The sequence below is a fragment of the Dromiciops gliroides genome, chromosome 1 (assembly GCF_019393635.1).
Source record: "Dromiciops gliroides isolate mDroGli1 chromosome 1, mDroGli1.pri, whole genome shotgun sequence".
NCBI classification, from domain to species: domain Eukaryota; kingdom Metazoa; phylum Chordata; class Mammalia; order Microbiotheria; family Microbiotheriidae; genus Dromiciops; species Dromiciops gliroides.
The window spans coordinates 386,557,389-386,572,256 of NC_057861.1; the positions used below are offsets into that span (position 1 = coordinate 386,557,389).

At 39.4% G+C, this 14,868-nt stretch overlaps 1 protein-coding gene across 1 annotated transcript in view; it reads right to left on the minus strand.

Annotated features, from left to right (window-relative positions):
- Nucleotides 1-219: 219 nt before the first annotated feature.
- KDSR (3-ketodihydrosphingosine reductase) overlaps nt 220-14,868 on the minus strand; it is a 71,075-nt gene continuing 56,426 nt past the window's right edge. The window contains exons 8-10 of the mRNA XM_043980273.1: nt 12,561-12,644; nt 9,793-9,894; nt 220-3,590 (exon numbers count right to left, since the gene is read on the minus strand). Of these exons, the coding sequence (XP_043836208.1) occupies nt 3,471-3,590; nt 9,793-9,894; nt 12,561-12,644 (306 nt within the window). The 3' untranslated portion in view covers nt 220-3,470. The remainder of the gene's footprint in view (nt 3,591-9,792; nt 9,895-12,560; nt 12,645-14,868) is intronic.

Sequence of the window (14,868 nt, forward strand, 5' to 3'; positions counted from 1 at the left end):
CACATTCTGTTTCCTGGGCCAGAGGGGGCTGGGGCGGGGGCGGGGGTGGGGGAGATAAATGTATGAAATATTTACTGCAACCACATTATATGTTTTAAAAAATTGCCATACTCTTCAAGTGCTTGGAATGCAAAGGTTAGACAACACAATCAAGTATGTTTATTGTGTTCAAGTGTCTAAAGAAAGCACTATCAGCATAAAAATAAACCTTCAAATCTGTAAACCTCATTCCCCATTTATTTTTTGTTTCTGCGAAATACAAGATATGAAAATTAGTTTACAGTTCTGGCACAAATGCTCATGAAGCAACAAGCCCAAGCTCTGGTATATATCAAAATAGCCACGTACATACACCCTTATCAATTTAAAAGTGTGTAGAATTTTCACAGCAAGAAAAATAGAACTAGCTATTCCCTTCTTTTTAGACTTAATAAAATATCAAATCTATTGTTACTGTCCCATACCATAGTTATGAGCAAGGAGATTTAGGATGGTTGGAGTTACATCATGATTAGTGTATACATTAAATGTAATTCCTCCTGGGAATGACAGAGGAGTGAGAAAGATACAATGAATGCATCAGACTATCAAAAAAAGTACAAATTTTGAAAGTTGGTCACAAATGGACATCCATGTTTTATTGAGAACATGATGCAACAAACTGACTAAATCTGTGGTTTATATATAATGTCGCGGGGAGCGGGGGGGGGGGGTGCCGAGGGAAAGTTATTTTAGTATCCATTTTGCCTAGTAGATACACACAATCTACTTTTTCCTTGTTTGTATCTTCACCAAAATCTAATGAAAATTTTAATTAATTAATTTTTTTTGGCCATCTAACCTAATGAAAAATCATCTTGGAAAGCTAATGCAGAAACTTTCAGTGACATACTGAACATAACCAAAAAGGGAATATGCAGTAAATATATAAAAATTAGTGTCATTAGGATGTCAACCTGCCATGCCTGCGACAATCGAATAGTTTAGCTTTTCTTCTTGTGCAAATTGTTAAACTGACCAAAAAAAAAGGTCAATAGGGACTTTTCCTTTAAAAATTAGGAGGGTTGTTTTATATTTCTCTCCAAAATGAATGCTTCTCTAAACCTCATATAGAACTTTTAAGACTAAATGCAATTAAAAGTTTTAAAAATAAATATACATATATTATAATAAAACAATGCGACTTAAAACACTCAGAGCCAAGGACTCCAGAACTGAAATTCTTGTTGCAGATCACCTTAGAGAAAACTGTTGCAGATTACCTTACAAAAGAAAGACCAGCTTTTCAGCATAACTATAACTGAATATCTTTTACCAAGGGCACAATTTATCCTATTTGCAGGAATAAAATGAGATCTCTGAAGGAAGAGGGCCCTAACCAGAGGGATGCTACCAAAATAATCTGGCTCCAGAAACTTTTGGAAGAAAAAAGCTAATCAATGTTATGAGAGTCTTGTGCTGACCCGAGCCAGTTAGGAAAAAAACTAGAGCTATATCCTTTAAAACATTCCCGTGCTTTGGTTGAAGTCAGATCCTTTTAATGGTATAGCTGTATATTACAAGGAATATATATGTAAAAAAGAAGCCCGATATTTCTCTTAAAATATCCCTTCAGCAGATCTGCTGTCATGTGTAACTTTTCTAGGTCTAAAAGTCATATCTTTAGACTACCCTGGATGCCACAATTAAGAAAGTATTATTCTCACCTTGTCTAATGTTATGAAGTCACTGCAAGCAACCTACATCAAGCTATCATGGATTAAAGGCATTCAACACCATTTTATTTTAAAATTAAACCAAGAAGCTCCAAAGATCAAGAGCAATATATTTACTCCCCTCCCCAGTTTTGCTACAAGTATATATCTATATCTATATGTATATATGTATATATACACATACATATATATGATTTTTAAAAAACAAAATCATTTCTATGACCACCGGAAGAGGCCTTTTTCCATAAAAGTGAATCCAAATGGCCTCACTATACAAATGCACCTAGGAGAGGACTTTAGAATGGAAATGTAGACAAGAGCCCTCCAACTGAGAAGAGCTAATAATGGCCAGTATGAAACAAGCAGCATTTGCTAAAGCTCATCATAGGCACTTACTATGGAAGTCCATCAAATGAACAATGGTCCTGCTCATTGGAAAGAGCATTCCTGGGAGCAAGGTGGGTTCTTAGAGAAAACAGCTTACAAAAGCATTGCTAGGGTAGGTTATGTAGGCATCATTAACATATGGTGCAAAGGTAAGGCTCTCTCATAGCCAAGTGTGGGTTGCCCAAATAAATTTTTAGAAAAGCATGGCATTGGTCTTCTGTTTTGTCTGGTTTGAACAGATGTATCGCAAATCATGGGCCTTTATCATCTCAATCAATGAATGGTGCCCTAGGGAATAAAATCTATCCAATCTTCAGCCTTCATGAAAGCTAAGTATATGCCACTGGAAGAATCTCACAACTTGTCTTTTAATTGACACAAATTCTCTTATTAAATTTAATCTGATTTTTTATGTAAATATTACAGTAGTATCTTAGGTAAAAGTGAAGAGGAAAGTAAATGAGTAGGATAAAATGGAACATATGAATTTCAGGTTATGGCTATTTAAGATATTGTAAACAATGAAGTTTCTAAAATTTTATTTTTTTCTTTGAAAAATCATTTTAGAAGACTGCCTTTTCCACCATAGGTTAGTAGAAGGAAATTCCCCAAGCATTTTAACCTGAAGAGGGATTTTTAAAAACTCTCTGTCTCTTAAATTATACCCTGTGGCACTACCCTGCTCCCCCTCTCTCTTCCGACCTCCCCTTACTACCCAGTTCATAGCAGTGATCAAACAGCAAAATTTACTTCCATTTGGAATCGTCGAGAGTTAGTGTGGCCATCTAATATTTCCCCACCAGGAGCAGATAGAACCATGACGGCTATACTGTAAAAGGGTATCAGTGACAAAGATAGGTGTGTAAACCTACTGACGATGGGGAAAAATTGTCATGAATCAAGTAAGCTGTTTTGAAAGCCACCGTAGAAATTGGTTGAGACCTAAACAATTAGAAAAAAAATCTTCATGACTTTATGTGCCACAAAATTCATTTTTGGTCTCTTATTACCACCAGGAGTAGGGGAATGGGGAAATAATAAGAGAAAAGAAATGCAAATCATTATTCTGAATTACCAGCGAGTAACCCAGTCCGATGTCCTATTTTCTCCCACTTCTTACATTCCATAATTTCCCATACCATCATCTCTCTACCTCAGAACCCAGAGAATCAAAAAGTCTTCATCCTCATATTTGCATAGTAGTAATATTTCCTGGAATTGTATTTTTATCTTCTTGCTTTCCTCCAGGTTCCTGAAGAAGAAAAAGCTGTCCAAACCCACTTGCACCACAGTCTATAGGTCAGATTCCAGTTAGCAGCAAGCTGTCCAAATTGTTGAATAACCATTCTCCGCTTTTCGGGATGATGATCAAGCTGTTTTGTCCACAGTTTCAGACTTTGCCCTCTGGATCATACATCGTCGGACAATGCTATCGAAACTTCCAAGGTAGAATAAAGCAATGGTGCGAAAAAGACCCATGGTAACGATCTGAAAGAGAAGATTGGGGGGGTGGAGGAGATGAGATTCAGGAAAGTGACCGGGAGTCTTCATCTCATTCAACATCTCATTTCAAAAGTGTTTTTAAGGGCATCCTTACATGGCATTGGGTGATTTTCTCAGACATGTTCTAGTCTGCTCTAAATCAAAGAAAGTTCTACTGAGAACTTCAATTATAAAAACAATATTCACATAAACTAAAAAAAAGAAATATAATTTGTGACCTCTCCTCTCCTATGGAGATTTATCACCCGATCCAGATCCTAGAGGCAGTGAGCCATGAGCCCACAGGTCATTCTATCTCCTTTCTCAAGGAATTCAGTACCCCAATGTCTCCCTCTCTAATGTAAATCCTGCCTTTTTTTTAAACGAGGGGATACCAACATGTGGATATCCACTCATACTCTCCCCAATTCCCCACCTCCTCAACTCCTTTGGCCCCCACCCCCCTTGCACTCCACCTTAGCTCCACATAGGGATAGTCACAGCCTTCAACTTTGCCATCACTCACTAGGGTTCCATTTGTCTGAAGTAGCGAGGTAGCTCAGTGGGCAGGACACTGAACCTGAAGTCAGGATGACCTGAGTTCAAATCCTATCTCAAATACTAGCTGTATGGTCCTGGGCCAGTCATTTAACCTCTCAAGCCTTAGTTTCCTTATATGGAAAATAGGAACAACAACAGTATCTACTTAACAGGGTTTTTGTGAGGATTAAATGACTGCAAACCTTAAAGTGCTATTAATATAGCTATGATGATGATGATAATACAACAAGTTCCAAAATGCCTTTTTTCAGATCATAATCTCCTAGCATCTCATTTTTCTCTTTACTGTTTAACTCCTAAAACTACCCTTCCATCCCTCAGTACTCTCATCATCCCTATTCTAACCTGACTTTCTCCCCTTTCCATTTTTGACCCTAGTGGCAATTAGTTCAACACCACACTCTCCCCTGTTCTTGAATGCTGTGCCCCCTCGTTCCATGGATGTTAATATCTCGACAAACCCCAACCCTGGATCACTCTAACCATTTTTCTTTTCCATCCTATTCATGGACTACTGAACAGCTTTGGAGGAAATCACGCAGTCGAACTAAGTATACTACAAATTTCTATTATTTAATCTGAACTGGTTTGTCAATGCAGCAAAGAAATCCTTTTGATCTTACCTAATTTATTCCCTATTCTATTTCCCACAGGGGCTTTCTAATCTTCTCCTCAGACTTCCCATATTATCTCCTGCCCACCACCTCCAGGCTCACTTTTTCAGCTGAGAAACTAAAGACTATTCAGAATGAACTCTTTTTTCTCCCTTTCTCTACATCCCTAAACCCTTGGTTACCATTCCTGAGTCTCTCCTTTACTTCCTTTTTTTTTTTTTTTTGCAAGGCAATGAGGAATAAGTGACTTGCCCAGGGTCACACAGCTAGTAAGTGTCAAGTGTCTGAGGTCGGATTTGAACTCAGGTTCTCCTGACTCCAGGGCCAGTGCTCTATCCACTGCGCCACCTAGCTGCCCCTTTTTACTTCCATCTTTAAGAAGAGATGAGGGGCAGCTAGGTAGCGCAGTAGATAGAGCACTGGCCCTGGAGTCAGGAGAACCTGAGTTCAAATCCGACCTCAGACACTTGACACTTACTAGCTGTGTGACCCTGGGCAAGTCACTTAACCCCAATTGTCTCACAAAAAAAAAAAAAAGAGATGTCCCTTCTCCTTAGCAAGACCAAGCCCTCTACATATGCCCTTTTTTTTGGTGAGGCAACTGGGGTTAAGTGACTTGCCCAGGGTCACACAGCCAGTAAGTGTTAAGTGTCTGAGGCCGGATTTGAACTCAGGTACTCCTGACTCCATGGCTGGTGCTCTATCCACTGCACCATCTAGCTGCCCCTACATATACCCTTAATTCCATCTTTTCCATCTTCTCCAGCAGACTGCATCCCCCATTACCTCCTATTTCTGATCTTCAGTCTCTGTATATACACTGGTTTCTCTCCTGCTGCTTACAAATATCCCTCACTAGACCCTACTATGATCCCATAATTTTCTATCCTTTCTCTACTTCCTTTCCTCTTAATCCTTTGCAATGTAGCTTCCAACCTCATCACTCACCTAAAATTCTCTCCAGAGTTACTCGTTATTGCCAAATCTGATGACCGTTACTACCTCCTCATCCCTCTCAAACTCTCTGTAACATCTGACACTACTGATGACCCTCTTTTCCTGGACACTGTATTCTCTGAGTTTTCACGACATCTCTTGGTCCTCCTTCCTACGTGACTGTTTCTTTCCAGTCTCCTTTGCCGGCTCTCCATCTATATACCATGCCCCCTAACTTTGGGTAAACTCCAAGACTGTCCTGGATCATCTTCTCTTCTGTCTCTATACTGTCAGTGGGTGACCTCATCAGCTCAATGTAGATGGCATCTAGATCTAATCTCTCTCTCTTGAACTTCAGTCTCCTTCTGCCTGTTATACATTTCCAACTGGATTTCTAGTAGGCATCTCCAACTCATCATGGCCAAATAAGAATTCATTGTCTTTCCCCAAAATACACCCCCCTTCTGAACTTTCCTATTTCTGCTGAAGGCACCGCCATCGTTATCATCTCCTGGGTGCACTACCTCAGAAATGTGCTATTCCTTCTCCCATACCCCAATATATCTAGTTTTCTAATAGTGTGATTTCTCCTATTACATCTCTCTCATCTTTCTTTTTTCTCTACTCCCATAGTCAATACTCTATTTCAGGTCTTTCTCATCTCATGCCTAGACTACGGCAATACCCTCACTATAATGCCTGCTCTTCAGCCATCAACCTCATTTCTCCTCTACTACCCCCCAGACCATAGACTCCACCTGTGGACTCCCAATCTTTGATCATGATCTTTTTTTTTTTTTTAGTGAGGCAATTGGGGTTAAGTGACTTGCCCAGGGTCACACAGCTAGTTAAGTGTTAAGTATCTGAGGCCGGATTTGAACTCAGATACTCCTGATTCCAGGGCCGGTGCTCTATCCACTGCACCATCTAGCTGCCCCCGATCATGATCTTTTGTCTTAATTTACAAGGGACCAGGATATTGATTAGAGCGCCAGCCCTGGATTCAGAAGGACCTGAATTCAAATCTGACCTCAGGGTGACTCTGGATAAGTCACTTAGCCCTTATTGCCTCCAAAAAAAAAAAAAATTAGGGGCAGCTAGGTAGCACAGTGGATAGAACACTGGCCCAGGATTCAGGAGGACCTGAGTTCAAATCCAGCCTCAGACACTTAACACTTACTAGCTGTGTGACCTTTGGCAAGTCACTTAACCCTAATTGCCTTGTAAAAAACAAAAAAACAAACAAATAAACAAAAATTATAAGGGGTGTGGGCAATCTCTTCACTCTCTGCTTTGCAGCATCTCCCTTCTCTCTGTCCCATTAGAATATAGGCTATATGAGGGCAGGGACTTTCTTGCTTCATTATAGTAGGGCCACTGGCACTTAGCACAGTGCCTGACACCTGGTGAGAGTTTTAAAAATGCTCTGTCTAGCTATCTACCTTTCCAAGCTGTACTCTTCTACCCAACAGGCAGACCTGCTTGCTGCTCCTTACACATTCTACACCATTTATAATCTCTAGGCTTTTGTGCTAGATGGAAGTTCTTCATGCCCGAATTGTACTCCTTCCTTGAGGCAGGTAGGTGGCACAGTGGATAGAGCACTGGCCCTGAAGTTAGGAGGACCTGAGTTCAAACCTCACCTCAGACACTTACTAGCTGTGTGAGCCTGGGCAGATCACTTAACCCCAATTGCCTTAAACATCCAGGGCCACTCCACTCATCCTGATCTATATCTTGCCACTGGACCCAGATAGCTCTGGAGGATAGGGTGAGGTTGGGTGATCTTGCACAGCCATCCCCAACTTAAACCCAATTCACCGCAAGTCATGACATCACCTCCTAATGTCATGGTCCTCTTCAAAAACGCAGGTCAAGGGCAGCTAGGTGGCGCAGTGGTAAAGCACCAGCACTGGACTCAGGAGTACCTGAGTTCAAATTCGGCCTCAGACACTTGACACTTACTAGCTGTGTGACCCTGGGCAAGTCACTTAACCCCCACTGCCCTGCCAAAAAACAAACAAACAAACCCCCCCCCCCCGCAGGTCAAACACCAATAACAACTCCCTCCTTATCTCCATCTATTAGAATGCTTTCTTTCCTTAAAAACTCAGTTCAAGGACCACCTTCTACATGAGGCCTCCCCTGATCCCCCTCAAGCTGTGAGTACTTTTGTTCCAAAATCACCTTGCATTTATTTTCTATATATTTATTATATATGTACATATTGATAATGGAATATATATTCCTTCAAGGTAGGAAATATTTCATTTATGCTCTGCATCCCTGGAGCCTGGCACTTGGTAAGTGCTGAATTAATGTTTGCCAGGGGGCAGCTGGGTGGCACAGTGGATAAAGCACTGACCCTGGATTCAGGAGGACTTGAGTTTAAATCCGGCCTCAGATACTTGACATTTACTACCTTGGGCAAGTCATTTAACCCACATTGGCCCGCAAAAAATAAATAAATAAATAAATAAAAATTAATGCTTGCTGAATGGTAGATAGATTGAATGAAGAATTGGGGTATTAAAAGCTCATTCCTTTATTGCTATGCGCAACTTTCCATAAAGTTCTTACAAAATAGCTCTTAGATTCTGGAGGTCAGCTAGGTGGCACAATGGATAGAGCACTGGGCATGGAATCAAGAAGACCTGTGTTCAAATCTGGCCTCAGATTAGTTGTGTAACTACTGTTACTACTGTCAAAATAGCAACTACCTGAAATTTGTAAAGGGCTTAGCACAGTGCCCAACACATAATAGGTGTTTAATAAGTCCTTCCTTCCTTCCTTCCTTCCTCTCCATCTTTAGTGATACCACTGTGGCTTAGTTCTTCTAACTGGTTTTCCTGTCTCTGGTCACTGTCCACAATAGTGCATCCTTCACACTGCTGCCAAATCAACACTCCTAAAAATACTACATTCCCCATAAATGCACAATTTATAAGAACCTACGGTAGTTTGCTGTTACTTGTGAGGATCAAGTCTCATCTCCTTCACATGATTTTAACAACAAGGATAACAACAATAGCTAGCATTTACATGTAGTTTAGAATTTAAAAAGCACTATACTTATGTTATCTCATTTGATCCTTACAATAACTGTAGGAGGGAGGTGCTATTATATTATAAACCTTGTTTTACAGATAGAGACTGAGGCACAGAGAAGATAAGTGACTTACCAGGGTCACACAGTAAGTGTCTGATGCTGAATTTGAACCCAGGTTTTTCCTGATGCCTGGGTCTAATGCTCTTATCCACTGAGTCATCTAGCTGCTGCATTCCATACAAATAATGAATAACCTAAAATCGTCTAGGCTATCCATTCTTCACCCTCCCAGTCCCACAGTACACTACCTTTTGGACAGGACCACACTTTAGTCATTCCAAATGGATGGAAACTCCCCTTCCCTTTTTAAAAGACCTTCAGAGAAGGGATTCCATGGCCACCCCCAGATAACCCATTCTAGCGTCATAATGTTTATTATCAGTGAATTTTCTCTGTCTAATGTCCTGACACTATAATTTAAACCTTTTTTCTCTTCACATCTCTGGTGGAAACAGTAATGAGCTAATCACACCAGTAAGAATTCATCTATGGGGGCAGGTAGGTGGCTCAGTGGATAAAAGAACTGGCCCTGGATTCAGGAGGACCTGAGTTTAAAATCCAGCCTCAGATACTTGACACTTACTAGCTATGTGACCCTGGGCAAGTCACTTAACCCTCACTGCCCTGCAAAAAAAAAAAAAAAAAGAATTCATCTATTCTAATTCATCTATTGAAAAGCTCTTGCTTTCCTCAACCATCTCTCTGCTAGGCTTAAAAATAAGATATTTTCAAGGGGCAGCTAGATGGTGCAGTAGATAAAGCACTGGCCCTGGATTTATGAGGAACTGAATTCAAATCCAGCCTCAGACACTTGACACTTACTAGCTGTGTGACCCTGGGCAAGTCACTTAACCCTCATTGCCCCACCATAAATAAAGAAATAAATGAATGAATGAATGGATGGATGAATAGATGAATAAATGGATGAATAAACAAACAAACAAACAAATAAATATTTTCTTCACATACTGACCCGTACAGAACTTACCTGCTGGAGACCTTCAGTAATAGAAGTTACTGGGGACATTCCACAGGTCAGTGATGACAGCATGTATCCATCCGAACCAATGGAACTATTAAAATTTCCTTGCTGGAAAATAAGGAATGGTTAATGTCAATAGCAGGAAGATATTCCCTGCTCACATTCATGCTGACCTTGGCTAAAGAGCAAAAACCTCTGAATTCACGTTTGTTGACTTCTACTTGGTTAGCCAAGCTAAGGTAGGGACAAAACATATGCCTTTGTGAAGATAAGTCTTTGGATGGCTCTGTGGATACTGTCCAAAGCCATTCAGGGTCACTTTAAAGGAAGATAAACCACCCCTTTCCCAGGTAAGAAATGGTTCTATTTCTCCTTCTATGTTTTAGCAGTGATCGCCCTTCTTGACCTCTTTGCAGTGTTGGCAAATCCCTCCTCCTGCCAAATATCCTCTTCTTTAGGTCTCATGACACTGCTCTCTCTGGTTCTCTGCCTTCTGACCAATTCTCCCTTTATAGGATTCATCATCTATGGCCTGCCTTCCCTGTGTGGGTATATCCCAAGGCTCTCCTATAACTATACTCTCAGTGACTTCATGAGTCTGTCCTATGCTCCAGTTCTACTTCATCAAGTGCCTGCTGGATATAGACTTTGATGGATGCCCATAGGCATTTTGAACTTGCCATGTTCAAAACATAACAGAACTCATTTAAACCCTTCCATCCTACTGACTTTCCTATTCAGCCAAGGGCATCCCTACCCCAGTAGACACCTAAGTTTGCTTCAGCATCTTCTTCAACTCTTCACTTTCACACAAACACACACACACACACACACACACACACACACACCACCCACCATTTCCAATCCACAAAATTTTGTTAATTCTACCTTTCCAACATCTTTTACATCCAGCCACATGGCCTTTGCCATAGTTGAAGCCCTTATCCACCTCTTACATCAATTATTGCAATAGGTTCCTAGTTCTTCTCTCTGCCTCATGTATCTCCCCTCTCTAATCTATTTTCCACACAACTGTCAATTTGCTATTACTAGAGCTCATGTCAGTCCTCACCACTTCCCTACTCAAAAAACTTCAGTATGGGGCAGGTAGGTGGCACAGTGGATAGAGCACCAGCCCTGGATTCAGGAAGACCTGAGTTCAAATCTGGCCTCAGACACTTGACACTTACTAGCTGTGTAACCCTGGGCAAGTCACTTGACCCCAATTGCCTCACCAAAAAAAAAAAAAAAAAAGAGGAAAAAAAAATTCAGTGGTTCTCTATTGCCTTTAGGATAAAATAAAAACTCTTTTGTTTGGTATTTTCTGCCCCTGATAAGCTGGTTCTAATCCACCTTTTCAGAGTGATTTTTATTACTTCCCCATGTCTATATTCTAGGTAAACCAGCCTATTTGTTGTTCTCTATTCAAAGAATTCCATTTCCCACCACCACATCTTTGCACAGGCATCTGAAATTAAATATTATGAATTCTATTCACTCTGAAATTCTCTCCATCCTCCCCTCTATCTCTTTGGATTCCTAGGTCCCTTCAAGGTTTATCTCAAGGGCCACCTCCTGCAAAAGGCTTTTTCTGACTATTTCAGTGGTTGGTGCTCCCCTGAAATTACTTTGAATTTTAAAAATTTTTATTTATTTGTATTTGAGTTTCTTTCCCAAGTAAGCTCCTTAATGGCAGGGATTATTTCATTTTTGATTATGTCTATCACCTACTATACTGCCTGGCATGGAATACATACTTAAAAAATGTTTTACTGAATAACACATTTCAAAGAATTCTGGATTTGTAGTTAAGGGACTTGGGTTGAAGTCCCAACTGGCTTTGCCCTTTGAACAAATCACTTAGCCTCTTTAAGCTTCTGTTTCCTCTCCTGTAAGATGGGGTTGGATGACTTGATCTCTAAGATTTTTTCAGTTCTGATTAATATGGAAATATGTTTAACATGATTGTAATGTATAACCTATATCAAATTGTTTGCTGGCCTTGGGAGGGGGAAGGGAAGAGGGTGGGAGAAAAATCTGGAACTCAAAAAATATATTTACATGCAATTGAGAAAAATAAAAAATAAAAATAAAATAGAAAAAAAGATTCTTTCAGCCTCAAATCTATGATCCTGTGATTCTAAAAGGCTCAATAACTCATAAATACTTTCTGATCAATTTCACTGTTTTGATTCTTGTTTAACTCAAATCCAAGTTAATTTGATAGCTATATTACCATAAGTCCTCTCTTATAGTGAACTAATACTATTGCTTTGGAAAATCCATGATATTTTATAATTACTAGTTAACATTCTGGAAAATAGTAATGGACAATAGAGAAAGTAGGCTCCTGGTGAGTTAAATAGGATAGTAAACCTCTGAAAAACTTTTTTTAAATTGCTCTAAAAAGGAAGAAGCAGATACAAAATACATGGCATCTACAGTGTGTATGATTTTTAACATCTCATAAATTCTTCCTGTTTGAGATTATATAACAGTCCTTTTAATGAACTTGGATTCTCTAACATACTATACTGGTAAACTTGCTTTTGATGTTAAGAAACATCGTGTTCAGAATTGTTATTAGAGTTTTCAAGAAAGAAAGAAAGGCATCTGAAATTAAATATTATGAATTCTATTCACTCGATAAATTAAATTGGTTCCATTAAAAACTACATACAAGTATTATTTATGTTTTGAAATAAGCTTGGGGCATATATCTTTCTAAGCATGTGGTGCTGCCAACCCAAACAAAATACAGAAATTTTACTTACCGTGGCATCTTTGACAATTTGTTTTGCCACCTGTTCTGGTTTGCAAAGTGATGAGGTCTCTGAAATAAGTTGAGTTTCTAAAGGCTTAGGAAGAAGAAAGTATACATGTCATTATCATTACAAAGTTAATTAAATTAAAAGCTGAGATTACTTATTCTAGGGAAATAATTTTCTAGGTATTTTAATGTTTTCGTTTTGATATTCAGGAAAAAGTCTTAAATTTATGAGTGCATGCTCCTTCACAGTGATAGTAAAATTCAGTCCAGGGAGCAGTATAAAATAATGTCCAGCTTTCTATAGGGCACTTGTTTTCTCACCCCAGTTGGAGGGGAAACACATTTATGCATATAAAGAAGCCATCCTTCTCTGAATCCTGCCCTCCTGGCAGCCAGTGGACAGGTAGTACCTTGGACAGAGGAGTACTGGACTTTGTGGCTTAGGTAAATTTTGTCTGAAGATTACCACTAAGGTTCTGATCATACATTTGAATACACTGGGATTACAGACTGTTGGGCCCTAACTATTATCTGAAGACTTCAGCAAAGAATCAGTTCATCATCAGTCCAAGGAATGCTAGTGCAGTCTTAGGAAATAGGAGAGGGGTCAAAGCTCTAATCAGCCCACAGGAAACTATTATTTATCCCTATTCCTATGGCAAACTGATGAACAAACAAACTAATAAAATTTCAGCTTTTGGGTCTGTCTACAATGACATGACATATGTAAAGCACTTTGCCAAACTTAAGATTCAGTGTAAACACTAGTTATCTATAAGGGCCCCGTTCCAGACAAGCAGCTTGCTTTCTAGTACGTTTAATAATTTAATACATTCACTAGGTGGCACAAGTGAGTAAAGAGCTGGACTTGGATGAGGAAAAATGAGTTCAAATCCAGCCTCAGACATTAGTGTGTGACCCTGGGCAAGTCACTAGGCGGTGTAGCTGTTTGGACCTAGAGTCCCAAAGACTTTGTAGGATTCTGGACAAGTCACTTAGCTGTTCTGTGCCTCAGTTTCCCAATCTATAATATGGGAATGATAATAACACCTGTCTCAAAGTTGTGAGGATCAGTTGAGTCCATAAGTTCTTTGCAAACCTTAAAATACTTTACAAATGTGAAATGAGGATAATAACAACACCCACTTTACAGAATTGTTGTGAGGATCATATGTGATAGCATAGGTAAAAAACTCTGCAAACCCTAAAGTTCACTCATGCCTCAGGGCTCCCAAATTCAACTATTCTTTTTCCAAGGACTATTAGATCATCAAGATTAAAAGAGACCTCAGAGATTATCTGGTCTAACCCATACCTGAACAGGTCACCTTGAAAAGTGGCACAAAATTGTGACCCAGGTCATTTACTGATGTTTGTATGAGACAAAAAACAAAAACAATCCTAGGATGATGTATGCTTGGTATGATGGCATTATTTCTGGCATCGGAATCAATCGGATGAGAATATATGTAAAAATAAGGACATTTGGATCAGAAATGCCCAACACAAGACTTATGGCACACATAACATGAAATCAGGCTGTGCCAAATTCCCCAAAGCAGCTGTACTTTATAACTGAAGATAATTGCATCATTTGAACAACAATGTACTTTCTGAAAGGTTTTGAGAGAGAAAAGCCAAGTCATAGGACTTAAGTAACAATTCCTGAGCTATGGGAATCAGATCAAGATTCAAATGTGGGCTCTTTGGAAGGTATACCAGTTCTTCTAGTTCACTGGAACTATGGTGTTAGTTAACTAGTTCTCTAGCAAAACTAGTGGCTATAGAGCTAGTTAACTGGTTCTCTAGCACACACTAGTGGCCATACCTTCCCAAGGATCCAAAGGACCAAAAGAGAGTTTTCCTTACTCATAGTAGCATGTCTAACATTTTGCTGGGGAAAAGAAACCCCATTTAAAGATTTAGCTTAGCAGTGGAGTAAAAATGAAACCAATATCCATTGTTATCCCCACTCCAGGAACAAAAGTCTATTTACCCAATGTTATAAATCTGCTTAGCAGAGCTTCTCTAAAAACAGATTAATCTGTTCTACCCTAAGACAAGACATCTGGCTTAAATTTAAATGGTGGATGAAATGAGAGAGAGAGAGAGAGACAGGGACAAAGATACTAGAGATAGAGACATAAAGAGAAAGAGAGAGAGACAGAAAAAGAGAGAAACACAAAGAAAAAAAGCTTCTAAACTATACATATATCTTACAAATGCCATGGCATATAAAGTACCAATTTTCTTCTGACAAAACCTTAAGACTTCTCAAGTATTCTTTTTTTTTTTTTTTTTTGCAGGGCAAT